Genomic DNA, 21,191 nt, shown 5'->3' on the forward strand with positions numbered 1-21,191 from the left:
CCGTCTCACGGGAATCCCTCGGGATGCTCTTCCCAACCGAGCCCCATCTCCTCCTCCCTCCGGCCGGACCCTGGGACCCTCCTCTGGCTGCCCCGGGGAGCGGGGACGCCTGGCGCCGGTCCCGCCCGCCCGTCCCTCTGCCCTCCGGCCCGGTGAGTCCCGCCGTGCTGCACATTCAGCTGTTGCTTATCACGGGGCACCGGGAGCCCTTGTGGCCGAGAGAGAAAAAAAAAAAAAAAAGGAATAATAAAAAGAAACCCCAAATCCCGACAAAGGCGGGTTCGGGATCGCTGATAACGGGCCGGGTCGATCCGAGCGGGGGAGGGGTCGCCCGTTATCAGCACCGCACGTCCCGGTCCCGGTCCCGGCGGCGGGGAAAAAGCCCCGGGCTCTGATCCGCGGCGGAGCAGAGTCCAGGCCGGCTCGGGCACTAATTAGCGGCTTTTTTAATTGAGCCCCGCGGGGCGATAAGGAGCCCCCGGGCAGCGCGTGTCCCCCCCGAACCGGCGGGGCCGGGGCCGTGTGGCAAAGCGCCCGCCCGCCCTATCGCCCCCCCTCCCCCCCCCCCCCCCCCCCCCCCGGTAAAGCGCCCGCCCGCCCTATCGCCCCCCTCCCCCCCGCCGGTAACGCGCGTTCCCGCACGGACGATAAGGCCGGAGCGGCCGCGGTGGTTTCGGGAGGCTTTGAGGTGCCTCCCGAGCGCCCCCCGGGGCACCGGCCCCACCGGCGGGGGAGGGAGGGAGGGAGGGAGGGAGCCGGCGGGGAGGGGCGGGGACGCGCGGTATATAGGGAGGGGAACGGGCTGCTCCCCGAAACCGCCCCGAGGGAGAAGCGGCGCCGCCATGGCCAAGAAAGGCCCCCTCGAGCCGAGCCCCCCCGGCTGCGAACTGGGTGAGTCCCTCCCAAACTGGGTGAGTCCCCCCCAAACTGTGCGAGCCCCTCCAAACTGGGTGAGTCCCACCAAACTGGGTGAGTCCTGCCAAACTGGGTCAATCCCCCCAAACTGTGCAAGTCCCCCCGAACTGGGTGAGTCCCCCCCGAACTGGGTGAGTCCCCCCCAAACTGGGTGAGTCCCCCCCAAACTGTGCGAGCCCCCCTGAACTGGGTGAGTCCCACCAAACTGGGTCAATCCCCCCAAACTGTGCGAGCCCCTCCGAACTGGGTGAGTCCCACCAAACTGGGTGAGTCCTGCCAAACTGGGTGAGTCCCGCCAAACTAGGTCAATCCCCCCAAACTGGGTCAATCCCCCCAAACTGTGCGAGCCTCCCCGAACTGGGTGAGTCCCGCCAAACTGGGTGAGCCCCCCCAAACAAGGTGAGTCCCTCCAAACTGGGTGAGCCCCGCCAAACTGGGTGAGTCCCCCCAAACTGGGTGAGTCCTGCCAAACTGGGTGAGTCCCCCCAAACTGGGTGAGCCCCGCCAAACTGGGTGAGTCCCCCCAAACTGGGTGAGTCCTGCCAAACTGGGCGAGCCCCCCCAAACTGGGTGAGTCCTGTCAAACTAGGGGAGTCCCTCCAAACTAGATGAGTCCCTCCAAACTGGGCGAGCCCCCCCAAACTAGGGGAGTCCCTCCAAACTCGGTGAGCCCCCCCAAACTAGATGAGTCCCTCCAAACTGGGTGAGTCCCCCCAAACTGGGCGAGCCCCCCCAAACTGGGTGAGTCCTGTCAAACTAGGGGAGTCCCCCCAAACTAGGTGAGTCCCTCCAAACTCGGTGAGCCCCCCCAAACTAGGGGAGTCCCACCGAACTGGGTGAGTCCCCCCAAACTGGGCGAGCCCCCCCAAACTGGGTGAGTCCTGTCAAACTAGGGGAGTCTCCCCAAACTAGGTGAGTCCCTCCAAACTGGGCGAGCCCCCCCAAACTGAGTGAGCCCCGCCAAACTAGGTGTGTCCCACTGAACTGGGTGAGCCCCCCCAAACTGAGTGAGTCCCCCCAAACTGGGTGAGCCCCCCAAACTGGGTGAGCCCCACCGAACTGGGCGAGCCCCCCCCAAACTGGGCGAGCCCCGCCAAACTGGGCGAGCCCCCCCCCAAACTGGGCGAGCCCCCCCCAAACTGGGCGAGCCCCCCCCAAACTGGGTGAGCCCCCCCAAACTGGGTGAGCCCCCCCAAACTGGGCGAGCCCCCCCCAAACTGGGCGAGCCCCGCCGCCGCCGAGCTCACCATCCCCGCGGGGCAGCGGTGCCGGATGGGCGGCATCGCCCTCATCCCGAACTTACCCCGGGATTTGGGGAATAACGTCCCTTTTCCAGCTTTGGGCCCAAAACTCTTGGCCAAACCACCTCCCCTCAGGTTTCTCACACCCGTGGGCGCTTGTGGAAATTAAAACCCAACCGCGGCGGCGCTCCCGGTGGGAGCGCCGCCGCGGTTGGGTTTTAATTTCCCCCTGCCATGGCCCAGCCGCCGGGTCAGATGAAATCCGCAGCGGCCGAGTCTCCCGTCGCCTGGATTTCTCGTTTTTTCCAGGATTCGGTCCTTTTTTGTGCTTAATGAGGAACGTGGGATGCAAAACCTCCGGTCCTGGGCACGGCTGCGGCGGCTTCGCTCGGCGAAGGGCTTTGGTTTTTAACGGGAGGCTTCTCCCGTGGGGGGGTCGGGGTGTCCCGCTCCGTTAGGCCGGGTCCCCGCGCGCTCTCCCGCCTCCTCGCGGTCCCAACGAGCGCTCCCGGTGATCCACCAAGGAATGGAGAGGTCGGGGCGGTGGAGATCGGGAGCTGGGAGCACCGGTGCTGCCTCCTCCCGGGCTGGCAGGTTCCTCGTGCGTCTCGGGTTCTGGCGGTTTCGTCCTCCGGAAAGGGTCGTTTCATTAAAAAAAAATATATTATCCTCTTTTCAAGGAAATGTGCAGAGTAAGAGGAATTCTGTGAAAAAGCAGCATTTCTCTCTGGACCAAAAAAAAAAAAAATAGACAGAAAACCCAACCAAAGCCAAATCAAGACTCTTCTCTCCCCAAATACGGAGCGTTCCCGGTGAGGTACAGCTGCTTTTCAGAAATCATGACCGCAGAGCTGTGTCTGCAGCCCAGAAATCTGGAAATTTGGGGGTGGGGGATGAAAAGCGCTGGCGAGGTCCTGGCGGAGCTCGGTTCCCCCCCATCCCCCCCCCCCCCCCCCGAAGGACCCGCGTTTTGGGGCGGAATAAGCCGCTGTTGGGAAAAACCTCGGCGCAGGAACAAGGCCCGGGCTGGGCTGGGGGTTGGGGTGTCCTGTCATGTGTGTGTGTCCCCACACACACACACACCCCCCCCCCCGGGGCCTGGTCCCCCCGGTTCCCCCCAGCACTGGGGCCTGGTCTGTCCCACCCGGGCCGGCACTGGGGCCTGGTTCTGCCCCCTGTCCCCCGCCACCGGGGCCTGGTCCGTCCCCGTCCCCTGTCCCCGGGCCTGGTCCCCCCCCCCCCTGCCCCTTTCTCCCGCCACCGGGGCCTGGTTCCTCCCCTGCCGGGGCCTGCACCGGGCCCCCCCCCCCCCCCCCGCGCCCCGCACTACCGGGGCCTGGTCCTCCACCACCAGGGCCTGCACCGGGCCTGGGCCCCCTCCCCGTTCCCCCGCCACCGGGGCCTGGGGCCCCCCCGCACAGGGGCCGGCCCCACAGCCCGGTCGTCCCCGTCCCCGTCCCCGTCCCCTGCCACCGGGGCCTGGTCCGTCCCCCCCCGCTGGGGCCTGCACCGGGCCCCCCCCCCCCCCCCCCCGTTCCTCGGCCACCGGGGCCTGGCCCACCCCCCCCCCCCCCCCCGGGTCCTGCACCGCCCCCCGCCCCACCGGGGCCTGGTCCCCGCCGTTCCCCCGCCACCGGGGCCTGCACCGCTCCCCACCCCCCCCCCCCCCCGCCCCACCGGGCCTGGTCCCCGCCGTTCCCCCGCCGCCGGGGCCTGCCCCGGGGCCGGTCCCCGCCCGCAGCCCGTGTCGTCCCCGGTCGCGCTGAGGCGCGTCACGGGGCGGGCCGAGCCGAGCCGAGCCGAGCCGAGCCGAGCCGAGCCGAGCCGAGCCGAGCCGGCGGTGGCGGCGGCAGCAGCATCGCGGGCCGGGGCCGGGGCATGAGGCGGCGGCGGCGGCGGCGGCGGGGGACAGGGCCGGGGGCGGCCGAGGGGGTGAGCGGCGGCGGCGGCGGCGGGGGGGGGGGGGGGGGGAGGGTACGCCGGGCGGGGCCGGGGAATGGCGGGGGGTTCCCCCCCTCTCAGGGGATCCCTGAGGGGGTCCCCCCGATGTGGGGGATCCCGGGGGGGGTCCCCTCTAAATGTGCGGGGGGGGGATCCCCCACTGCGCCCCTTTGAGTGATCCCGGAGGATCGCAGGGTGTTCGGGGGGGGGGGGGGGGGGGAATCCCCCCTCGGTTGATCCCTGAGGCGCAGGATCCCCCCTTGGGGATCCCTGGGGGCTGCTGCGGGATCCCCGGGTCAGTTTTGCAAGGGGGTGCCAGGGAGTCGCTGCCCCCCAGCACCCTGGGCACTGCCCCCCCCCCCCTCACCATCGCAGGGGCTCAGGGGCCTCCCTGGGGTGACCTTGGGGTGTCCCCTGGCCGCGGGGTGGGGGGGAGGGGGCTCCCCACGGACAGGCGCTCCCCACCCTGCCAAAACCAAAGGCCCCGGTGTCTCCTGGCGGCTTGGCCGGCCCGGGCTCGGATGCCGGGTCCGGCTGTGATTCCCCCGGCGCGGTGCCGTCCCCTCGGGGTTCGGGGTGAAACCACCCCCCGTCGCCCCGACCTCGTCCCTCGCGCGTCCGAGGGCTCGACGCTGGTTTTTGCATCGCGGGGCTTGGGGCGGCTGCGGCCAGAGGGCGGCTCTTGAAGCCCCTCGGTGGCCGCCGCTGGGGCTCTGCCTGCCCCGGCCGTGGGATCCCGGACGCGCTTCGCGTCCTGCGGCCGCTGCAGAGCCCCCGTCGAGCAGCGCCGGGGTCCACACCCCGGCGGCGACGGCTCCCGGTGCGGGCAGAGCTCGGCCTGATGCCGGGCTGAGCGCGGGGAAGGTCAGCGTGACCCCGGCAGCGTGACGGGGCGGCGAGCTCGGCCTCGGCCTCAGCCTCACCCTCCGGAGGCTCAGCCCCGGACCGAAGTCCGCGCGTGGCTGCGAGCCGGCGCTTTCCTGGGAGCGGGGATGGGATCTCTCCTGCGGTGGGTGAGCACGGCTCGTTCAGGGGGTCGTGGGAGCCGTCAAACGAGCGCCTGAGCACCGGAGGTGGTCGGGAGAGCGGGACGATGGGATGACGGCTCTGATGTGGGATGAGGCTCGGGGCATCTGGGGCGACACGGCGCCCCCCAGCCCCGTGCCGTGCTCCCAGGGCTCAGCCTCGCGCCTCCTCTCTTTTTTCCCCGCTTCATTCCGCTGCTTAACCGAAGGTTCCGCCGTCTCAGGCGCCGCCTCGTCTTCTCTGAGGGCTTTTTCCATCCCCAAGCCCCACGGCTGCTGCTAGAACAGAGCTTTTCCGTCACTTTGATTTATCACACGTGAAAATACTTAAAGTCTCAGGTGTGTGTCAGCCCCCCTGCCCCAGGAAAAACCCAACGGGGTGCAGCTCTGAACTCCGGGAGCCTTGGGACGGAGCAGGCAGGGGCGGAGAGCCGCCCCGTGCTCCCAGGGGGTCGTTTCCCGCGTGTGGTTCTCCCCCCGTACGAACAACCACGTCACGCCGCGTCCTTCTGGGAGCGGGCCCTGGCTGAGCAGGGTGGGCTCGTCCCGGGACCCCTCGGCTCGGCGCCCTCCTGCACCTGGGGCGTCTCCGGCGCCTGGGGCGGGGGGGGGGGGAGCGACGAGCGGGGAACGAGCTGGTCGGGCCCATTTCGGAGCGGGCAGGGTGACCCGCCTCGGCGTGGCCGGTGTCCCGGCCTGCTTGTGTCACCGCTGGTCCCCAGCGGGAGAGCGAGGAGGGATCCCATGGGGACCCCCCCCCCCCAGCCGTGCTGCCGCCCTGGGGTGACTCCGCCAGCGCCCTGCGGAGGAAAAGCTTTCGCCGAGGCCGGGACGTGGTGGTGCCGGTGCCGAAAGCTGCCAAGGGGGCGACCGGGGTTGTTGCCGGTGTTGGGACGGCGAGTGGGCAGCCGGGTGGTCCCTGGTTTCGGTCGGGGCTGCCCCTCCACCCCGTGAGCTGGAAGGAGCGGGGTCGGGTTTGCGGTGGAAGGGGCGGCGTGTGGACGCGCTCCCGAGCCCCCGGAGCTGCTCCACAAGAGTTAACGGCGACGGCGGCGCCGCAGGAACCAGCCGAGCTCCAAGCCCGGCAGAAACCTCAATCGCCGGAACCGCTCCCAGCGTGAGGCGAGCCGTGGCCGTGGCGCCGCGGTGGGGACGAGGGGGGCGGCCGCCGGCTCCTCGGCTTCGCCCCGGGTCGCCTTGGCTGCCGGGGGCGGGGGGGGGGGGGGGGCTGTGCCGAAGGAAAGGCCCGTCGGGCCGAGGCGGGCGGTTTCGGCAGCGGAACGGGAGGGCGGGCGTGAGGAACGACCCGTTGTTGGCGCCGCGGGTGCTGGGGGTCGAGACAACGGCCCCGGTGTCTTTGCTGGTTTGGTGAGAGCAGCCTCGTGACACTCCGCTCTTGGGGGGTTTTTTTTTGCCTTATTCCAAGGAATATTCCTCGTGGGAGGGCGGCTGAGCGGGACTATGGGGGGTAAAGTCAAACCCTTCAAGGGTTCCGGTGGGTGTTGGACCCTCAGGAGGCAGAACGTGGCCCCGGCGGTGTTGGGGAATCGCTTGGAGCCGTTCGCAGAGGGGAAGGAGCGATAAATCCCAGCGCTCTCCATCCTCGGATTCCACCCGCGCTGAGAGCAGCAGCAGGCTGGCTCTGGAGCCTTGCTTTTAGAAAAGCCCCCGGGCGTGGGGACGGAGCGGGCCCAAAAGCCCCCTCAGATGCGTTCCCACCACCTTCCCAGCTCTCCGGTTCCCTGCTGGGCTGGAAGCGTGCGGAATCCTCGCGTCCAGCCCCGGCCGGCGGCTGCTTTTCTCGGAGCTGGGCGGGAGAAGGGGCTGGGGGGGCGGCGTTCCCCGCGTCGGGTCGGGAGCGAGCGCCTCGTGAGCCCGGCAGCTGCCGGCGGAGATAGGGGACCCCGCGGCGCCCCCGCCCAAGCCGGGATGTGTTTTGCCAAGGAGATATTTAGGTCAGTCTCGCCCCGGAACGAGCGTCCGCCATGTGATCGCCTTCCTCTTCGCCTTCGGCGTGGGTTTCGTGGGAGTTGCTGCCGGGGTAAGCGCTTCTGCTGCTGGAGGAATTCGATTTCAGGGGGGGGAAAGGTGGCTTGTTGCTAAATCGCGGCTTTCTTTGGAGGAAAACCCTCGGGCTCAGCGCTTTGTCAAGCGCCGGCAAACGGCCCGTGTGACCCCGAAAAGCTTCGCTCCAGCCTTGAGGCGGGCGCCGGCCAAGCGGGAGCGGCTGGAGGGAGCGGCCTCGGGCAGAGCCGCCGTGGCCGCGCAGGCCGGCGAGGTGGCACGTGGCCCCTCCGTGGGCCGAGGTGGCAGGAGGTGTTTGCCCCCCCGCAGTACGTGGCAGGTTGGTGGCCGTTCAAGGGCCGTCGGGGTGTCACAGCTCTCGGTGGTGGCACCGGGCCTTCCCGCTTCCCTCCGAGCTGTGCCGGGGGCGGGGGGGGGGGGGGGCAGCCCGGTGGCCTCGCCAGCGCTCCCTTCCCCGGGCGAACGCCCCGTGGGCCGGAGCCGCTTTCCCTGCGGAGGCCGGAGGCGCCGGGGGCCGCAGCGCCGGGTTTGGGCCCCGCGGCAGAGCTGGCTGCCTGCGGGCGGCGGGCAGCGGCGAGAACCGGGTGGGAACCCCGCGGGTTAGTGCCCCCCCCCATCGCCCCACTCCCCACCAGTCCTCCTACGGGCTCGTCCAGCGCCGGCGCTCGGGGGGATTCACGGGTCGGCGGCACGAGGGACCTCCTTCCCCCACGCCGTGGCGCGGTCACCGCCGGGCGCGAGCGGTGAATTGGCAGCGCCCGGCGCCGCCGCCTTATCCCTCCCGCTGCCCCCGGGTCGGCGCCTCGAGACCGGCGGGTGCTGGGGCAGATAAGCAGCGATCGCAGCCCGGCCTGCAGGGACGGTGTCGCCCCGGCCCTGCGTGACCCGCTCTGCGTTAGTCAGGCGTGCCCGGCTCGCTTACAGAGCCCCGGGGGGCTGGCTGTGGAACCGGGGAATTGAGCTTTGAAACCCTCAAATTGGGTCAAATCGCTGGAAATGAATTCCTGGCTGAGGTTTGCCCCACGGAAGCGCTATTGCTGCGTTATAAGGAAACCTCCCGCTCGTACACGACGACGGGCTTTGCGGGGGATTAAGCGCTTTACAGCCCCCAAATGCGCTGTTGGTGTTGATTTGCCCTGGGGGGGGGGGGGGGGGGTTGGCCCTTCAAAGCCCGGAGGACGCCAGCTTCATCCAAAGTCCTCCCCCAGACCCCGGTTCTCTTCCTGCGTGGGTTAGACTTCAAAATCCGCTGTGGTGAAAGAATTATGTCAGGGCCTTAAAGAAACTCCAGATGCCCGGCGAAGGGCGCGGTGTGGAGGTACTAACCCTGCCTGGGGGGTTGACACAGCGAGGGAGGAAATTCCACCCCGGGTCCTCAGCTGGAGTTTCACAACAGGCCCTGGCCTCCCTCGCCCGCTCACGTTGCCCCAGGAGTTTCCGAGCAGCCCCCGGACAAAACGCTCCCCTCCTGGCCCCGCCGCCGCGGGGTGGGGGGGAGGAGGAAGCAAACCTGTCCTTGCCGGGAGCTGTCGGTTCTGTTGGCTCTTGTGTCGGTTTTTATTCGCCTTGACAGCTTTCCCCCCCCCCCTCCCCGCCCTCTCCTTTGCAGCCAACGTGGCCCGTCTAAACCAGGTGCCAGGCCACCAGAAGGGTTCTGCCATGGGGAGCTCCGACACGGACCAGAAGGCGTCCTACGGTAAGGCTCGTGCTCTGACCCATCCGCCTTTAGTTGAATTCCTCCTGCAAACCCCACTTTTACTTGAATTCCTCCTGCAAACCCCACCTTTAGCTCAATTCCTCCCTTCCTCCTGCAAAAACCACCCCAAGGACTCAGCGTCCCCATTTACCGCCCCCGGCCCCTTGATTATGGTAACAGACACGGACCCTCAGGGTTTTGGGATGAGCCCAGCAGGAGGTTCGTGGTTCCCGGGGCTCGCTAAGCCTTGTGTAAGGAGGGGAGCGGGGCGTGAGGAGGGGAACGGGGCGTGAGGAGGGGAACGGGGCCGTGAGGAGGGGAACGGGGCGTGAGGAGGGGAACGGGGCGTGAGGAGGGGAACGGGGCCGCGAGGAGGGGAACGGGGCTGTGAGGAGGGGAACGGGCCGTGAGGAGGAAAACGGGGCGTGAGGAGGGGAACGGCCCCGTGAGGAGGGGAACGGGGCCGTGAGGAGGGGAACGGGGCCGTGAGGAGGGGAACAGGGCGTGAGGAGGGGAACGGGGCCGTGAGGAGGGGAACGGGGCGTGAGGAGGGGAACGGGGCTGTGAGGAGGGGAACGGGGCGTGAGGAGGGGAACGAGCCCCATCTTGTCCGGGCCGAGCTCCCTCCTGCCCCCTCGGGCGGCTCTAAACCCACCCGGTAGCCGGGTCGGGGGGGAGGGCAGGCGGCCCCGGGAGCTGTTTGGAGGCCGGGAGAAAGGAGGAGCCATCGCCTTCGGTTTGCTCTGATGATGCAATCGGGCACCGGGTAAAAGCGCTGCCCTGGCGCCCAGCCCTCCTCTCCCCAAGGCCGGGCGCTGGGGACACGCTCGGCTCTTCTGCTTTTCCAGCCAAATGCCGCGGCGGCAGAGCCCGAGTGAGTATCGGCTGCCGGGGGCTCGGCGAAGGCGGGCAGGGCAGCGGGCGGGCGCCCTGATGGGTCCCGCCGTGGCGCCCGTGGGATTTTCACGGCCGGTGTCGCCCCACGCACCTTCCCCGCGGGGCAGATGTAGAAACTGCCCTGAAAATTCCTCAGGGGCGGCTCTGCCTGCGCTGGGAGACGGGGAAACCTGTCGGGAACCTGTCGGGCGGCCTCCCGACGGGCGCTCCCCGGCTCGGGACGGGGTTCTGCGGGAGAGCGGGGTCCCGCCGGGGCGAGACTCCTCGCGGACAGGGGGCGTTTGGGGTGAAGCTCTTGGAAATGGGGCAAAACTACCCGCGGGTTTCCCCCGGGGCTGGCGTGTGCGGTGCCGGTTGATCGTGACGGTAACAGCTGCGGGGCTGCCCGTACCTCACGGGGCGCCCCGTGACGGGTTTTTTTCAATTCATCTGGATAAATAAAGGGCCGCTGGCCGGCCTCCGCTCGCCGGGCGGGACGGGGAGAGCTCGGCCGAGGCGGCCTGGGCTCCCGGGGCGGGTTCACAGCGGCGGAAGCTTTTCGCACGATGATCCCTTCGTAGCCTGACGTCGGCTGCGAGGGCACAACGCGCTCCGCGTGGCTCTTGCCAGGCCCCTGCCGCGGTTTGGTGGGTTCCCAAGGACCCTCCCTCACTCCTCCCTCCCTTTCTGCTTCTCTCGCCCCGCAGAGGATGGCTCCGGGGAGCCCGGGGAGGTCGTCAGCACCATTTCCAGCAGCATGAACCCCCTGCAGCCGCCGGACGCCTCCTCGGAGGAGCCTTTTACCACCTACTTCGACAACAAGATCCCCATCCCCGAGGATGAAACGGTGAGCGCGGCGGCGCCCTCCTCCCCTCGCGCCGGCGGCAAAATCCGATCGGAAAAAGCTGCCGGCGCTGAGTCAGGGCCTTGGGTGCTGGTTCCCCTCCTTGCCCGGACTGGGGAGGGCAGCCGGGCTGCTGGCTGGAGCTGGGGGAGAAGAGGGCGCGGGACCTCCGGTGCTTGCTCTGGAGTTAATGATTCATGGCTCAGGAGTTGCCTCCCAGCAGCAAGAGCTCCTGGAGAGCCGAGAAGTGTCTTGTCTGGAGCCGCAGGGGAAGGGCCCTCGGGTCTTTGTTCCCTTATCAAGGAGAGCTGCTTGGCTGGCCTTCGGGACAGCCCCAGCCCCCTCCCAGGGGGGTTGAGGTGCCCTCTTGGCTTTCGGTTAAGCAACAAGGCAGCCTTTTCGGCTGCAGGCACAGGGGGATTCATCTCCCACCTGGATTTGTCCTTGGCTATCCCCGGGGCTGCTCCTAAACTCTTTCGATGAGGACCAGGAGAGTTCAGGGTGGGATTAAAGAAGAGGCAGCGCCGCTTTCTGCGGTGGCCGTGAGGACACTGAGATGGAGCCCTGGCTGTCCCGTGCCGGTTTGGATGCCCGGTGGCTGGGGGTGCCCCGGGATGGGGGAGGGCTCCGCCGCAGGATCTGATGTCTCCCTCCTCTCCCCCTCCCCCAGCACTCCTGCTTTAGTTTCCGCAAGCTCTGGGCCTTCACGGGGCCGGGCTTCCTGATGAGCATCGCCTACCTGGACCCGGGCAACATCGAGTCGGATTTACAGTCCGGGGCTGTCGCGGGGTTTAAGGTCAGTGCAGAGAAACCTGCGAGTTGGGGAGCCCGGGTGGTCCCCTGGGGTTTAGGGCAGGAGTACTGAGGGGGGTGGTGCTGAAAACAGCCCAAGGAAGGTGGGAAAACTCCCCAAGGAAGGTGGGAAAACTCCCCAAGGAAGGTGGGAAAACACCCCAAGGAAGGTGGGAAGACGCCCCAAGGAAGGTGGGAAAACAGCCCAAGGAAGGTGGGAAAACTCCCCAAGGAAAGTGGGAAAACTCCCCAAGGAAAGTGGGAAAACAGCCCAAGGAAGGTGGGAAAACTCCCCAAGGAAAGTGGGAAAACAGCCCAAGGAAGGTGAGAAAACTCCCCAAGGAAAGTGGGAAAACTCCCCAAGGAAAGTGGGAAAACAGCCCAAGGAAGGTGGGAAAACTCCCCAAGGAAAGTGAGAAAACAGCCCAAGGAAGGTGGGAAAACAGCCCAAGGAAGGTGGGAAAACTCCCCAAGGAAAGTGGGAAAACAGCCCAAGGAAAGTGGGAAAACAGCCCAAGGAAGGTGGGAAAACTCCCCAAGGAAAGTGGGAAAACAGCCCAAGGAAGGTGAGAAAACTCCCCAAGGAAAGTGGGAAAACTCCCCAAGGAAGGTGGGAAAACTCCCCAAGGAAAGTGGGAAAACAGCCCAAGGAAGGTGGGAAAAAAACCCAAGGAAAGTGGGAAAACAGCCCAAGGAAGGTGGGAAAACTCCCCAAGGAAGGTGGGAAGACGCCCCAAGGAAGGTGGGAAAACAGCCCAAGGAAGGTGGGAAAACTCCCCAAGGAAAGTGGGAAAACTCCCCAAGGAAAGTGGGAAAACAGCCCAAGGAAGGTGGGAAAACTCCCCAAGGAAGGTGGGAAGACGCCTCAAGGAAGGTGGGAAAACAGCCCAAGGAAGGTGGGAAAACTCCCCAAGGAAAGTGGGAAAACAGCCCAAGGAAGGTGAGAAAACTCCCCAAGGAAAGTGGGAAAACTCCCCAAGGAAGGTGGGAAAACTCCCCGAGGAAGGTGGGAAAACAGCCCAAGGAAGGTGGGAAAACTCCCCAAGGAAAGTGAGAAAACAGCCCAAGGAAGGTGGGAAAACAGCCCAAGGAAGGTGGGAAAACAGCCCAAGGAAGGTGGGAAAACACCCCAAGGAAAGTGGGAAAACACCCCAAGGAAGGTGGGCAAACAGCCCAAGGAAGGAGAAGGGGAGAGTGAGGCTCTCTCCTGGCAGTGACTCCTGGCTTTACACACATCTGGATCCTTCCCGTGCCAGCTCCGGGCCCATCAAACCGCCTCCACGTGTCAACGACGTGTATTTTGAGAGGCCTGGGGTTCCCAGAGGCGCGGGGGCGGGGCGGGGGGGCGGCGCAGGCGTCCGAGGGGACCCGGGCCCTTGCGCGCAGCCGCCGTCTCCCGCTGCCCCCGCGCCCCCCACTCCCGCTGCCCCCGTGCCCCCCACTCCCGCTGCCCCCGCGCCCCCCACTCCCGCTGCCCCCGCGCCCCCCACTCCCGCCTCCGTCTCTCCCGCAGCTGCTGTGGGTGCTGATGCTGGCGACCATCATCGGGCTCCTCCTGCAGCGCCTGGCCGCCCGCCTGGGCGTGGTGACGGGGCTGCACCTCGCCGAGGTCTGCAACCGGCAGTACCAGAAGGTGGGTGCCGGCGGGACGGGGCGGCTCTCGGTTCCCTCCGCCGGGGGGGCTGGCGGCTCTCGTGCCCGGGAAGCGCCAGACCCTCCTCAGGGGACAGCGTCGTGGTGGCTGGGGGAGGTTTTCGTCGTCGCCTCTCGCTTGGCACTGGGGAGGAGCTGGGGAATCCACTTGGGTTTTGCTGGTGGGACTGGAGGAGAGGCGGGTTTTTCACGGCCGCCCCAACGCAGCGCCAGCGCGGGGCTCCTCAGGAGGGACCATGGGGGACGCTGCGGTCCCGTGGGTGTCGTTGCCACCTTGGAAAAAAGCCCGAGGCGGGAGCGGGGTGGGGCGGGGGGGGAACGTCCTGGTGTTTGCCAGCGAGTCCCCGGCAGAGCCAGGAGGAACTCCAGGGTTTCGGCTTTCCCGCTCGACCGGCCGCCGCCCGGGGTCGCAAGAGTTGGGGCTGGAACGAGCGGAGGGACGGGGAGGAGAGGAACGGCCCCGGTGAGCGGGACCGTTGGGTGCCTCTTACCTTCCCCGGCTTGTGCCAGCTCTGCCCTCCCGGGGGGGCGTCCTGCGGGGAGGGGCTGGGGGGAAGCGGGTGGTGGCCCCAGCTCTGAGTGGTGGCCCCAGCTCCGGGTGGTGGCCCCAGCTCCGGGTGGTGGCCCCAGCTCTGGGTGGTGGCCCCAGCTCTGAGTGGTGGCCCCAGCTTTGAGTGGTGGCCCCAGCTCCGGGTGGTGGCCCCAGCTCCGGGTGGTGGCCCCAGCTCTGAGTGATGTCCCCAGCTCCGGGTGGTGGCCCCAGCTCTGGGTGATGTCCCCAGCTCCGGGTGGTGGCCCCAGCTCTGGGTGATGGCCCCAGCTCTGAGTGGTGGCCCCAGCTCTGGGTGGTGGCCCCAGCTTTGAGTGGTGGCCCCAGCTTTGAGTGGTGGCCCCAGCTCCAGGTGGTGGCCCAAGCTCTTGGTGGTGGCCCCAGCTCTGGGTGATGTCCCCAGCTCTCAGTGGTGGCCCCAGCTCTGGGTGATGGCCCCAGCTCTGAGTGATGTCCCCAGCTCTCAGTGGTGGCCCCAGCTCTCAGTGGTGGCCCCAGCTCCGGGTGGTGGCCCCAGCTCTGGGTGGTGGCCCCAGCTCTGAGTGATGTCCCCAGCTCCGGATGATGGCCCCAGCTCCGGGTGATGGCCCCAGCTCTGAGTGGTGGCCCCAGCTTTGAGTGATGTCCCCAGCTCTCAGTGATGTCCCCAGCTCTGAGTGATGTCCCCAGCTCCGGGTGGTGGCCCCAGCTCTGAGTGATGTCCCCAGCTCCGGGTGGTGGCCCCAGCTCTGGGCAGTTTGGTGTTTCTCATCCGACACCTGAGCCTTTGTCATCGCTCCGACCCTGCGAAACGCCTCCCGGCGCTCCCTCCCGGCGCCGCGGCGCGCAGGAACGCCCGGTTTCGCTCCCGTAACGAGCTGTAATTGCGGTTGTATAAGTGACCCGGGAGCCTCCTCCCCCGATTGCCACAGGTCGCCTCCGTTTCTGCTCCCAGCTGGCCATAACGTGGCAACCCGCGGCGTGTCCTCCCCGCCACGGCCGGCGGGAGGAGACCCTCCCTGCCCCCGCCGCCGCAGCCCCGTGCATCCTCCAGGGAACGGAAGGGAGAGGCCGTTCTCCCCCTCGGTGATGGCGCCGGGTATTTTTGCCCCCCCCCCCCCCCCCAGGTTCCTCGGATCATCCTGTGGCTGATGGTCGAGCTCGCCATCATCGGATCCGACATGCAGGAGGTCATCGGCTCGGCGATCGCCATCAACCTCCTGTCCGTGGGGAAGTAAGTGGGGCTCTGTCGTCAGCGGGCGGCAGGAAAGGAGCGGTCCCCTCGGGGGGGTGAGAAAGCGACACCTCGTGTGCCCAAAACGCCTCATTTATTTCCTGTGAATCTCCCCAAATCCGCTCTTTGGAGAGGGTGATTCACCAGCTCTCGGAGGTGACTCAGCCTTCGGTGCCCGTTTGGGGTTTTTTTGTTTCCCCTGGTTGGAGAACGGCGGGTTCTGGCTTTTGTTTTAGCTCTGGCTGATCCCCCCCAGCATTAGGCTGCAGCTTGCCTGGTGGATGGTATATTCCCGATAAAGCACAGTCAGAAGGAGGTCCTCTCCGGCCGGGAAGGTTGGGAACGCAAGCGTGAGGGGAGCTCTTGAAGGTCCCGCACGCTCCCGGTGTGGAGATGGGATTTGCTCTCGCTCGCTCCCGTTCTTCTCGGTGTGGAGATGGGATTTGCTCTCGCTCGCTCCCGTTCTTCTCGGTGTGGAGATGGGATTTGCTCCGGAGATCCGGGCGGGGGGGAGCTCTTATCGGAGCTGTTTGGGCAGAAAACAAACCTCTGGTGCCTCGGCCCCGGCAGCCCAACGTCTTGTCAGATGCAAACAAACCCTTGGCCCCCGCGGGCCCGGCCCCCAGCACGTGCCCTAAAGAAAACGGAGATTTTGGACTCGGAGGCCGGGGCTGGCGGACGGGGTCAGCGGGTGCGTGACCCGCGGCTCCTGCCCCTCTCCCGCAGGGTCCCGCTGTGGGGCGGCGTGCTCATCACCATCGCCGACACCTTCGTCTTTCTCTTCCTGGACAAATACGGTAATTTCTCCGCCGGGATTCCGGGGATTAAACGTGGGATCGAGCTTTTCTCCACTTCCTGACGGTCCCTTTCTCCTCGCAGGCCTGCGCAAACTGGAGGCCTTCTTCGGCTTCCTCATCACCATCATGGCTCTGACGTTCGGCTACGAGGTACCTTCTCCACCCGCGCTGTTCGGTGACCCCCACCCCCACCCCCGGCCCCAAATGGCAGCGAACCGCGGGGGCGGAGGCTGCGAACGACGGAGCCCGGAGCTCCCCACGCGTGGCCACCACCCGGCTCGGCCCCGGCCCGCCGGGCCGCGCGCTGCCCTCCGCGGCGGAGCCCCCGGGCGGTCGCCGCGTTGGGGTGTTGCTTTTTACCAAAACGGCCGCGTTTTGGCTTCCGGGTGGCCTCCAGCGGGCGGCCCGAGGGCCCCGGCGCCACCGCCACCCGCGTTCCCTCTGTGCCCAGTACATCACGGTGAGGCCCAGCCAGGAGAAGCTGCTGAAGGGGCTGTTCATCCCGTACTGCCGGGACTGCGGCACGCCCCAGCTGGAGCAGGCCGTGGGCATCGTGGGCGCCGTCATCATGCCGCACAACATGTACCTGCACTCCGCCCTGGTCAAGGTGAGCGGCGGCACCGACGGCGCCGCCACCCCGCCAGGCCCGCCGCGCCCCAGCGGGGCCATCCCCGGGGGCGGGGGGGACACGTGGCAGAGCCCCGGTGGGGGCGAGGACCGCCCGGGAGGGCTGTGGGACACGTGTCCTTGGCGGGCGGGTGGGGGAGCGGGCGCGTGTGGCTCGTGGCTGGTGGCTCGCGCCGGCCAAACCGCCCGTCGCTGCTTCCGCAAACGTCGGGCTTTGGTTTTCCTTCCCCTCCGGCGCGTCCCCTTCCCGCCCGGTGACCCGTGTCCCACTGCCCGGCGCAGGAGGGTTACGGACAGAGGCGCCAAACCGGCAGGTCCCCGTGTCTCACCGCCTGCCCTTGTCCCCGTCCCCTTTCCAGTCCCGGCAAGTGAACCGCGCCAACAAGCGGGAGGTGCGAGAAGCCAACAAGTATTTCTTCATCGAGTCCTGCATCGCCCTCTTCGTCTCCTTCATCATCAACATCTTCGTCGTCACCGTCTTCGCCGAGGCGTTCTTTGAGAAGACGAACGCGGATGTGGTGAGCCGGGGCTGGGGCTTCCCCCTCGCGGGGCCGGCGGGGCACCACGGGGGAGCCCTGGGAGCAGCGGGGCAGCTCCGAGGCTCCTCGCCGCCCCGGCCTCCCGCCGAGCCCCGCGCTGTTCTGTGCCTGACGGGGGGGAGGGGGGTGCGGGGGGGCAGCAAGAAGAGGGGCGCTGATTTGGAGAATCACAGACTGGGGAATGACGCCCGGTTCCTCCGGCCGGGGCCGGGTGTCGTGACACCACGGAGCGATCAGAGGGTCACCGGGGGTGGGGGGGTGGGGGGGTTGGGCTGGAAGGACCTTCCAGTTCACCCCGTCCCTCGTTTCCCCCGGCCTAACGAGGCCCCCGGGGCCTCCTGCGCCCACCACCCTCCCCGCCCGTCCTCGTGGCTGACCCCAACCTCCCGCCCCTCCGTGTCGTTGCAGAACGACGTCTGTGTGAACACCAGCAGCCCCCACTCCTCGCTCTTCCCCAACAACAACCAGACGCTGGAAGTCGACATCTACAAGGGGGTGAGCGACCCGCGGGGGGCGGCGGCCCCTCGTCTCCGGCGGCCCAACCTCCTCCCCCCGGGGGGCGGCCGCTCCTTTGGGGCAAACGGGGCGGGAGGAGGGGGGGGGGTGCGGGAGGCCGGGGCCCGGCTGTGAGCAGAGCTGGGGGAGAGCCCTGGGGTCCCTGAGCGCGGCCCTTCGGCCAAGCCAAAATTCCCTGTCCCTTCGCTCATTGGGCTGTGTCTGACCCGAGCCCCGAGCCCCCCAGCTCGCCGGTCCCCCCTTTTCTTGGCTCGGCCCTGACGGAGCTTTTCCTCCCGTCCGTCCCGGCTCGGCTTTGTAAAGCTGCAGCCCCCAAAACTGTTAAAACCGAGCTCTTGCCTCGCCTGCTGCCGACGTGGGCGGCGCTTTTCCCTCTCCCACAGTCGGGCTGTTCCTTCCCTCTCCCCTCCACGCCTGGGAATTCACCGGCTCTTCTCGTCCCCGCTCTCGGGCGCGGGGCTGAGCTGACGTGAGGCGGCGACTCTCGCTTCCAGGGCGCCGTGCTGGGCTGTTACTTCGGCCCCGCCGCTCTCTATATCTGGGCGATCGGGATCCTCGCTGCCGGCCAGAGCTCGACGATGACGGGGACGTACTCCGGGCAGTTCGTCATGGAGGTGACCAGCGCCCAGCGCCTCCCCCTGCGCTCCAGGCCCCTCCCTCCGACCCGTAAAAGCGCCGTAAAACTCCCCGACGGGCCTTTCAGCTGCCTTGTCCGTCATTTCCCGCCCCGAGCCCCGCTCTCCTGCCGCCTTTGGAGCCTCCTGTGGCTGCTCCCACCCAACAGCTCCTCCGGTTCCTTCCTGCAGGGCTTCCTGAACCTGCGCTGGTCCCGCTTCGCCCGCGTGCTGCTGACCCGCTCCATCGCCATCACCCCCACCCTCTTCGTCTCCATCTTCCAGGATGTCGAGCACCTCACGGGCATGAACGACTTCTTGAACGTCCTCATGAGCCTCCAGGTGAGCGGGGAGGGGGTCGGCGCTCGGAGGAGGACGCTGGCGAGGTCACCGTTGGGTGCCAGAGGGTTGGCTGAGCGGAGCTGGTGTGGATCTGCCGGGGGAGGTGGAGGGGATCGGCCCGGGTCTGGCCTGGCTTCGTCCTGCCAGCCTGGGCGGGCCCTTTGACTCGTTTTACCGCAGCTCTGGGGGAAACGCCGCCGGGCAGGAGCCGGCCGCGGGTGCCCGACGGCGCGGAGCTCCTCCGCACCATTTCCCCTCTTGATTCTCCTCTGTCTTCTGGCTCGTTCCAGCTCCCGTTCGCGCTGATCCCCGTCCTGACCTTCACCAGCCTGCCCAGCGTCATGAGCGACTTCGCCAACGGGCTGTAAGTACCAAGGGCCTCGCCCCCCGCGCGGCAGCCGCCCCGTCGCTCCCCTCGGGGCCGCCTCGCCTCGAGCCTCGCGCCTTCCAGCGTCTCTCCCGGAGCGGCCCCTCCGCCTCAAGCCCCTCCCTTTCCCTCGGGTTTTGCTGGCAGGTTCTGGAAGATCAGCGGGGGCCTCCTCATCCTCCTCATCTGCAGCATCAACATGTACTTCGTGGTGGCTTACGTCATGTCGCTGAACCACGTGGCTCTGTACGTCGGCGCCGCCGTTCTCAGCGTGGCCTACCTGTCCTTCGTGGCGTATTTGGTACGTTTGGTGCGAGCGGAGGCTCCCGGCAGGCGGGAGGAGCCGAGGGATTGGGCTCCTCGCCGGGACCGGGACACGGTCACGTTCCACAGGCGCACGAGTCGCCTGTGGGGGTGGGGCAGATGGGGAAGTTGAGGCTTTTGGGGCCGGATTTGCTTGGGAAGGGGTTTGTGCTGCTCCTGCTGACCCACGCAGCCTTTCCCTGCCGCCTCCAGCCGCTCCAGCGGCGGCTCCCAGTACGGCCTCGCTTCCGCGCCGCAGCGGGTGGGAGGTCGGCAGAGCCTGGGGAATAACGCCCGGTTCCTCCGGCCGTGCCTGGGCGGTGTGACACCACGGAGCGAGCAGAGGGTCACGGGGGGGGGGGGGGGGGGGATTTGGGCTGGAAGGACCTTCAGGCCCAGCCCGGCCCCCGGGCAGGGACACGGCCCCCCACAGCAGGCTGCTCCCAGCCCCCTCCAGCCCGGCCTCCAGCGCTGCCAGGGCGGGGGCAGCCCCAGCTCCTCGGGGCAGCCTGCGCCAGCGCCTCGCCGCCCGCCCGCCCGCCCAAGGGTTTCTCCCCCCCAGCCCACCCCCATCTCTCCCCTCTGGCCGCTCGAAGCCGCCCCCCCCGAGCCCCGGCGCCCCCCGAGAGGCCGCCGGCAGCTCTGCCCAGAGCCTTCTCCCGGCTGAGCCGCCGCGGCTGCCCCGGCCCGGCCTCCCCGGGGAGCTGCTCCGGCCCCTGAGCATCCCCGGGGCCGCCTCTGGACCCGCCCGAGCAGCTCCGGGTCCTGCTGCCGCCGGGGGCCCCGGAGCCGGCCGCAGCCCCGCCGGGGGGGGGGGGGTCTGGGCAGAGCAGGGCAGAGGGGGACGATCCCCTCCCTCCCCCCGCTGCCCGGGGAGGGGGACACCCGGGGCCGGCTCCCTCCGGCTCTCCAGCCCCCCCCCCCCCCCCCCGAGCCCCTCTGGGCAGGGCACTGGGAGCCCCTTCACCCCCAGCCCGTGGCCGTGGTCAGGGTTGCCCCGACCCCGGTGCAGGACCCTGCGCTTGGCCTTGCCGGGGTTGCCACGAGCCCCCCACCCCCGAGCCTGGCGGGTCCCTCGGCGCCGCCAACCACCACCCGGCTCCGCTCGGCGTCACCCACCGACGCGCCGCGGGTCGGCTCGACGGAATCGTTCGGCTGGAAAAGACCCCCAAGATCATGAAGACCATCGACCCAATCCCCACCCCCACCCCCCCGTGCCCCTGAACCACGTCCCCACGTGCCACAGCTACGGGGTTTTGAACCCCGCCGGGGATGGCGCCTCCCCCCCGGCTCCGGGCAGCCCGGGCCGGTCCCTGGCTGCTCCCGCAGCCCCCAGGTTCCCCCTCACGGCCCGTCTGACCCTCCCCTGGCGCCGCTTGAGGCCGTTTCCTCTCCTCCCAGGGTGTCAAGAGCCACCACGTCGCCCCTCAGCCACCTCCCCACAACGTTCCCAGTTCCCCCAGCAGCTCCCCACAAGACCAGTCCTCCACCACCCTTCCCTGGACCCGCTCCCGCTCTCCGCATCCCCCGCACAGCAACGCCGCTGCCCGCGCAGGCCCTGGGGGTCCCCCACGCGTCACCGTGACCCACCCTGACCCCCGGCCGCTGTCCCCAGCCCCTCGAGTGCCACCCGGTTCCCGATCCCCCCCCCCCCCCCCGGCAGAGCCGCCACCGGGGCTCGCTTGTTACCCCCACCCGTACGGCGCCGACCCCCCGGGAGCCCTTTCCCCGGCAGAACCCGCGGCCCCGGCGCTGCCCCGCGGCGCGGCTGAGCGCCGGCACCTCCTCTCGTTGCAGACCTGGCTGTGCCTGATCGCGCTGGGCGCCTCCTTCCTGGCCTGCGGGAAAACGGTAAGCGTCACCAGGACCCTGCTGACCGAGGAGTCGCCCGCTCGCTCCCCCAAGTAGCCGCCGCCGCCGCCGCCGCCGAGCCCGCGCGCGGGCCTGGGCTTCCCCGGCGGCCGCGCGGGGAGGTCGTGGGTGAAGAGCAAATAGCGACCACGGGATGTACGCGCCGGGAAGCGGCGGCCGAGCTGCTCGCCAGCCGGCTGTTTGCTGAACGCCTCGAATCACGCCGGTAACGGATGCGTTTGCCGGACGCTGACGCGGCGCCGGCGCCTCCTCTGCGGCGGTTTTTGCCTCTCCCGTCCCTTAGCGTTCGAATCCACGTAGCAGAAACACTGAAGCTCCGGGAAATTCCTGGAGAAGCTTGAAAAAAAATAAGCTAAAAATTTCATAAAGGCACCTTTGGGGGGGATGGTTGGAGGACGCTGCGGCCGGTGCCGCGGCGACACGACGCCCCGAGTCTACCTCTG

The 21,191-nt window shown here is 68.4% G+C and overlaps 1 protein-coding gene across 2 annotated transcripts; it reads left to right on the forward strand.

The window, feature by feature from the left end:
• The first annotated feature begins 7,144 nt into the window (after positions 1-7,144).
• On the forward strand, positions 7,145-20,784 carry SLC11A2 (solute carrier family 11 member 2). 2 transcript variants are annotated; one of them, XM_086478563.1, is made up of 16 exons: positions 7,145-7,163; positions 8,757-8,843; positions 10,427-10,566; positions 11,234-11,359; positions 12,869-12,988; positions 14,665-14,771; positions 15,498-15,568; positions 15,651-15,718; positions 16,020-16,175; positions 16,555-16,713; positions 17,143-17,229; positions 17,745-17,864; positions 18,057-18,206; positions 18,497-18,570; positions 18,721-18,874; positions 20,674-20,784. In XM_086478563.1, exons 2-16 carry the CDS (start codon positions 8,807-8,809, stop codon positions 20,782-20,784), a joined length of 1,680 nt encoding a protein of 559 aa, XP_086334689.1. In that variant the 5' UTR covers positions 7,145-7,163; positions 8,757-8,806. The 2 variants fall into 2 exon arrangements, with proteins under 2 accessions (XP_086334689.1, XP_086334688.1); XM_086478562.1 differs by lacking the exon at positions 7,145-7,163 and adding an exon at positions 8,146-8,160.
• The last annotated feature ends 407 nt before the right edge of the window (positions 20,785-21,191 follow it).

The sequence above is a fragment of the Leptosomus discolor genome, chromosome 27 (assembly GCF_034619465.1).
Source record: "Leptosomus discolor isolate bLepDis1 chromosome 27, bLepDis1.hap2, whole genome shotgun sequence".
NCBI classification, from domain to species: Eukaryota; Metazoa; Chordata; class Aves; order Leptosomiformes; family Leptosomidae; genus Leptosomus; species Leptosomus discolor.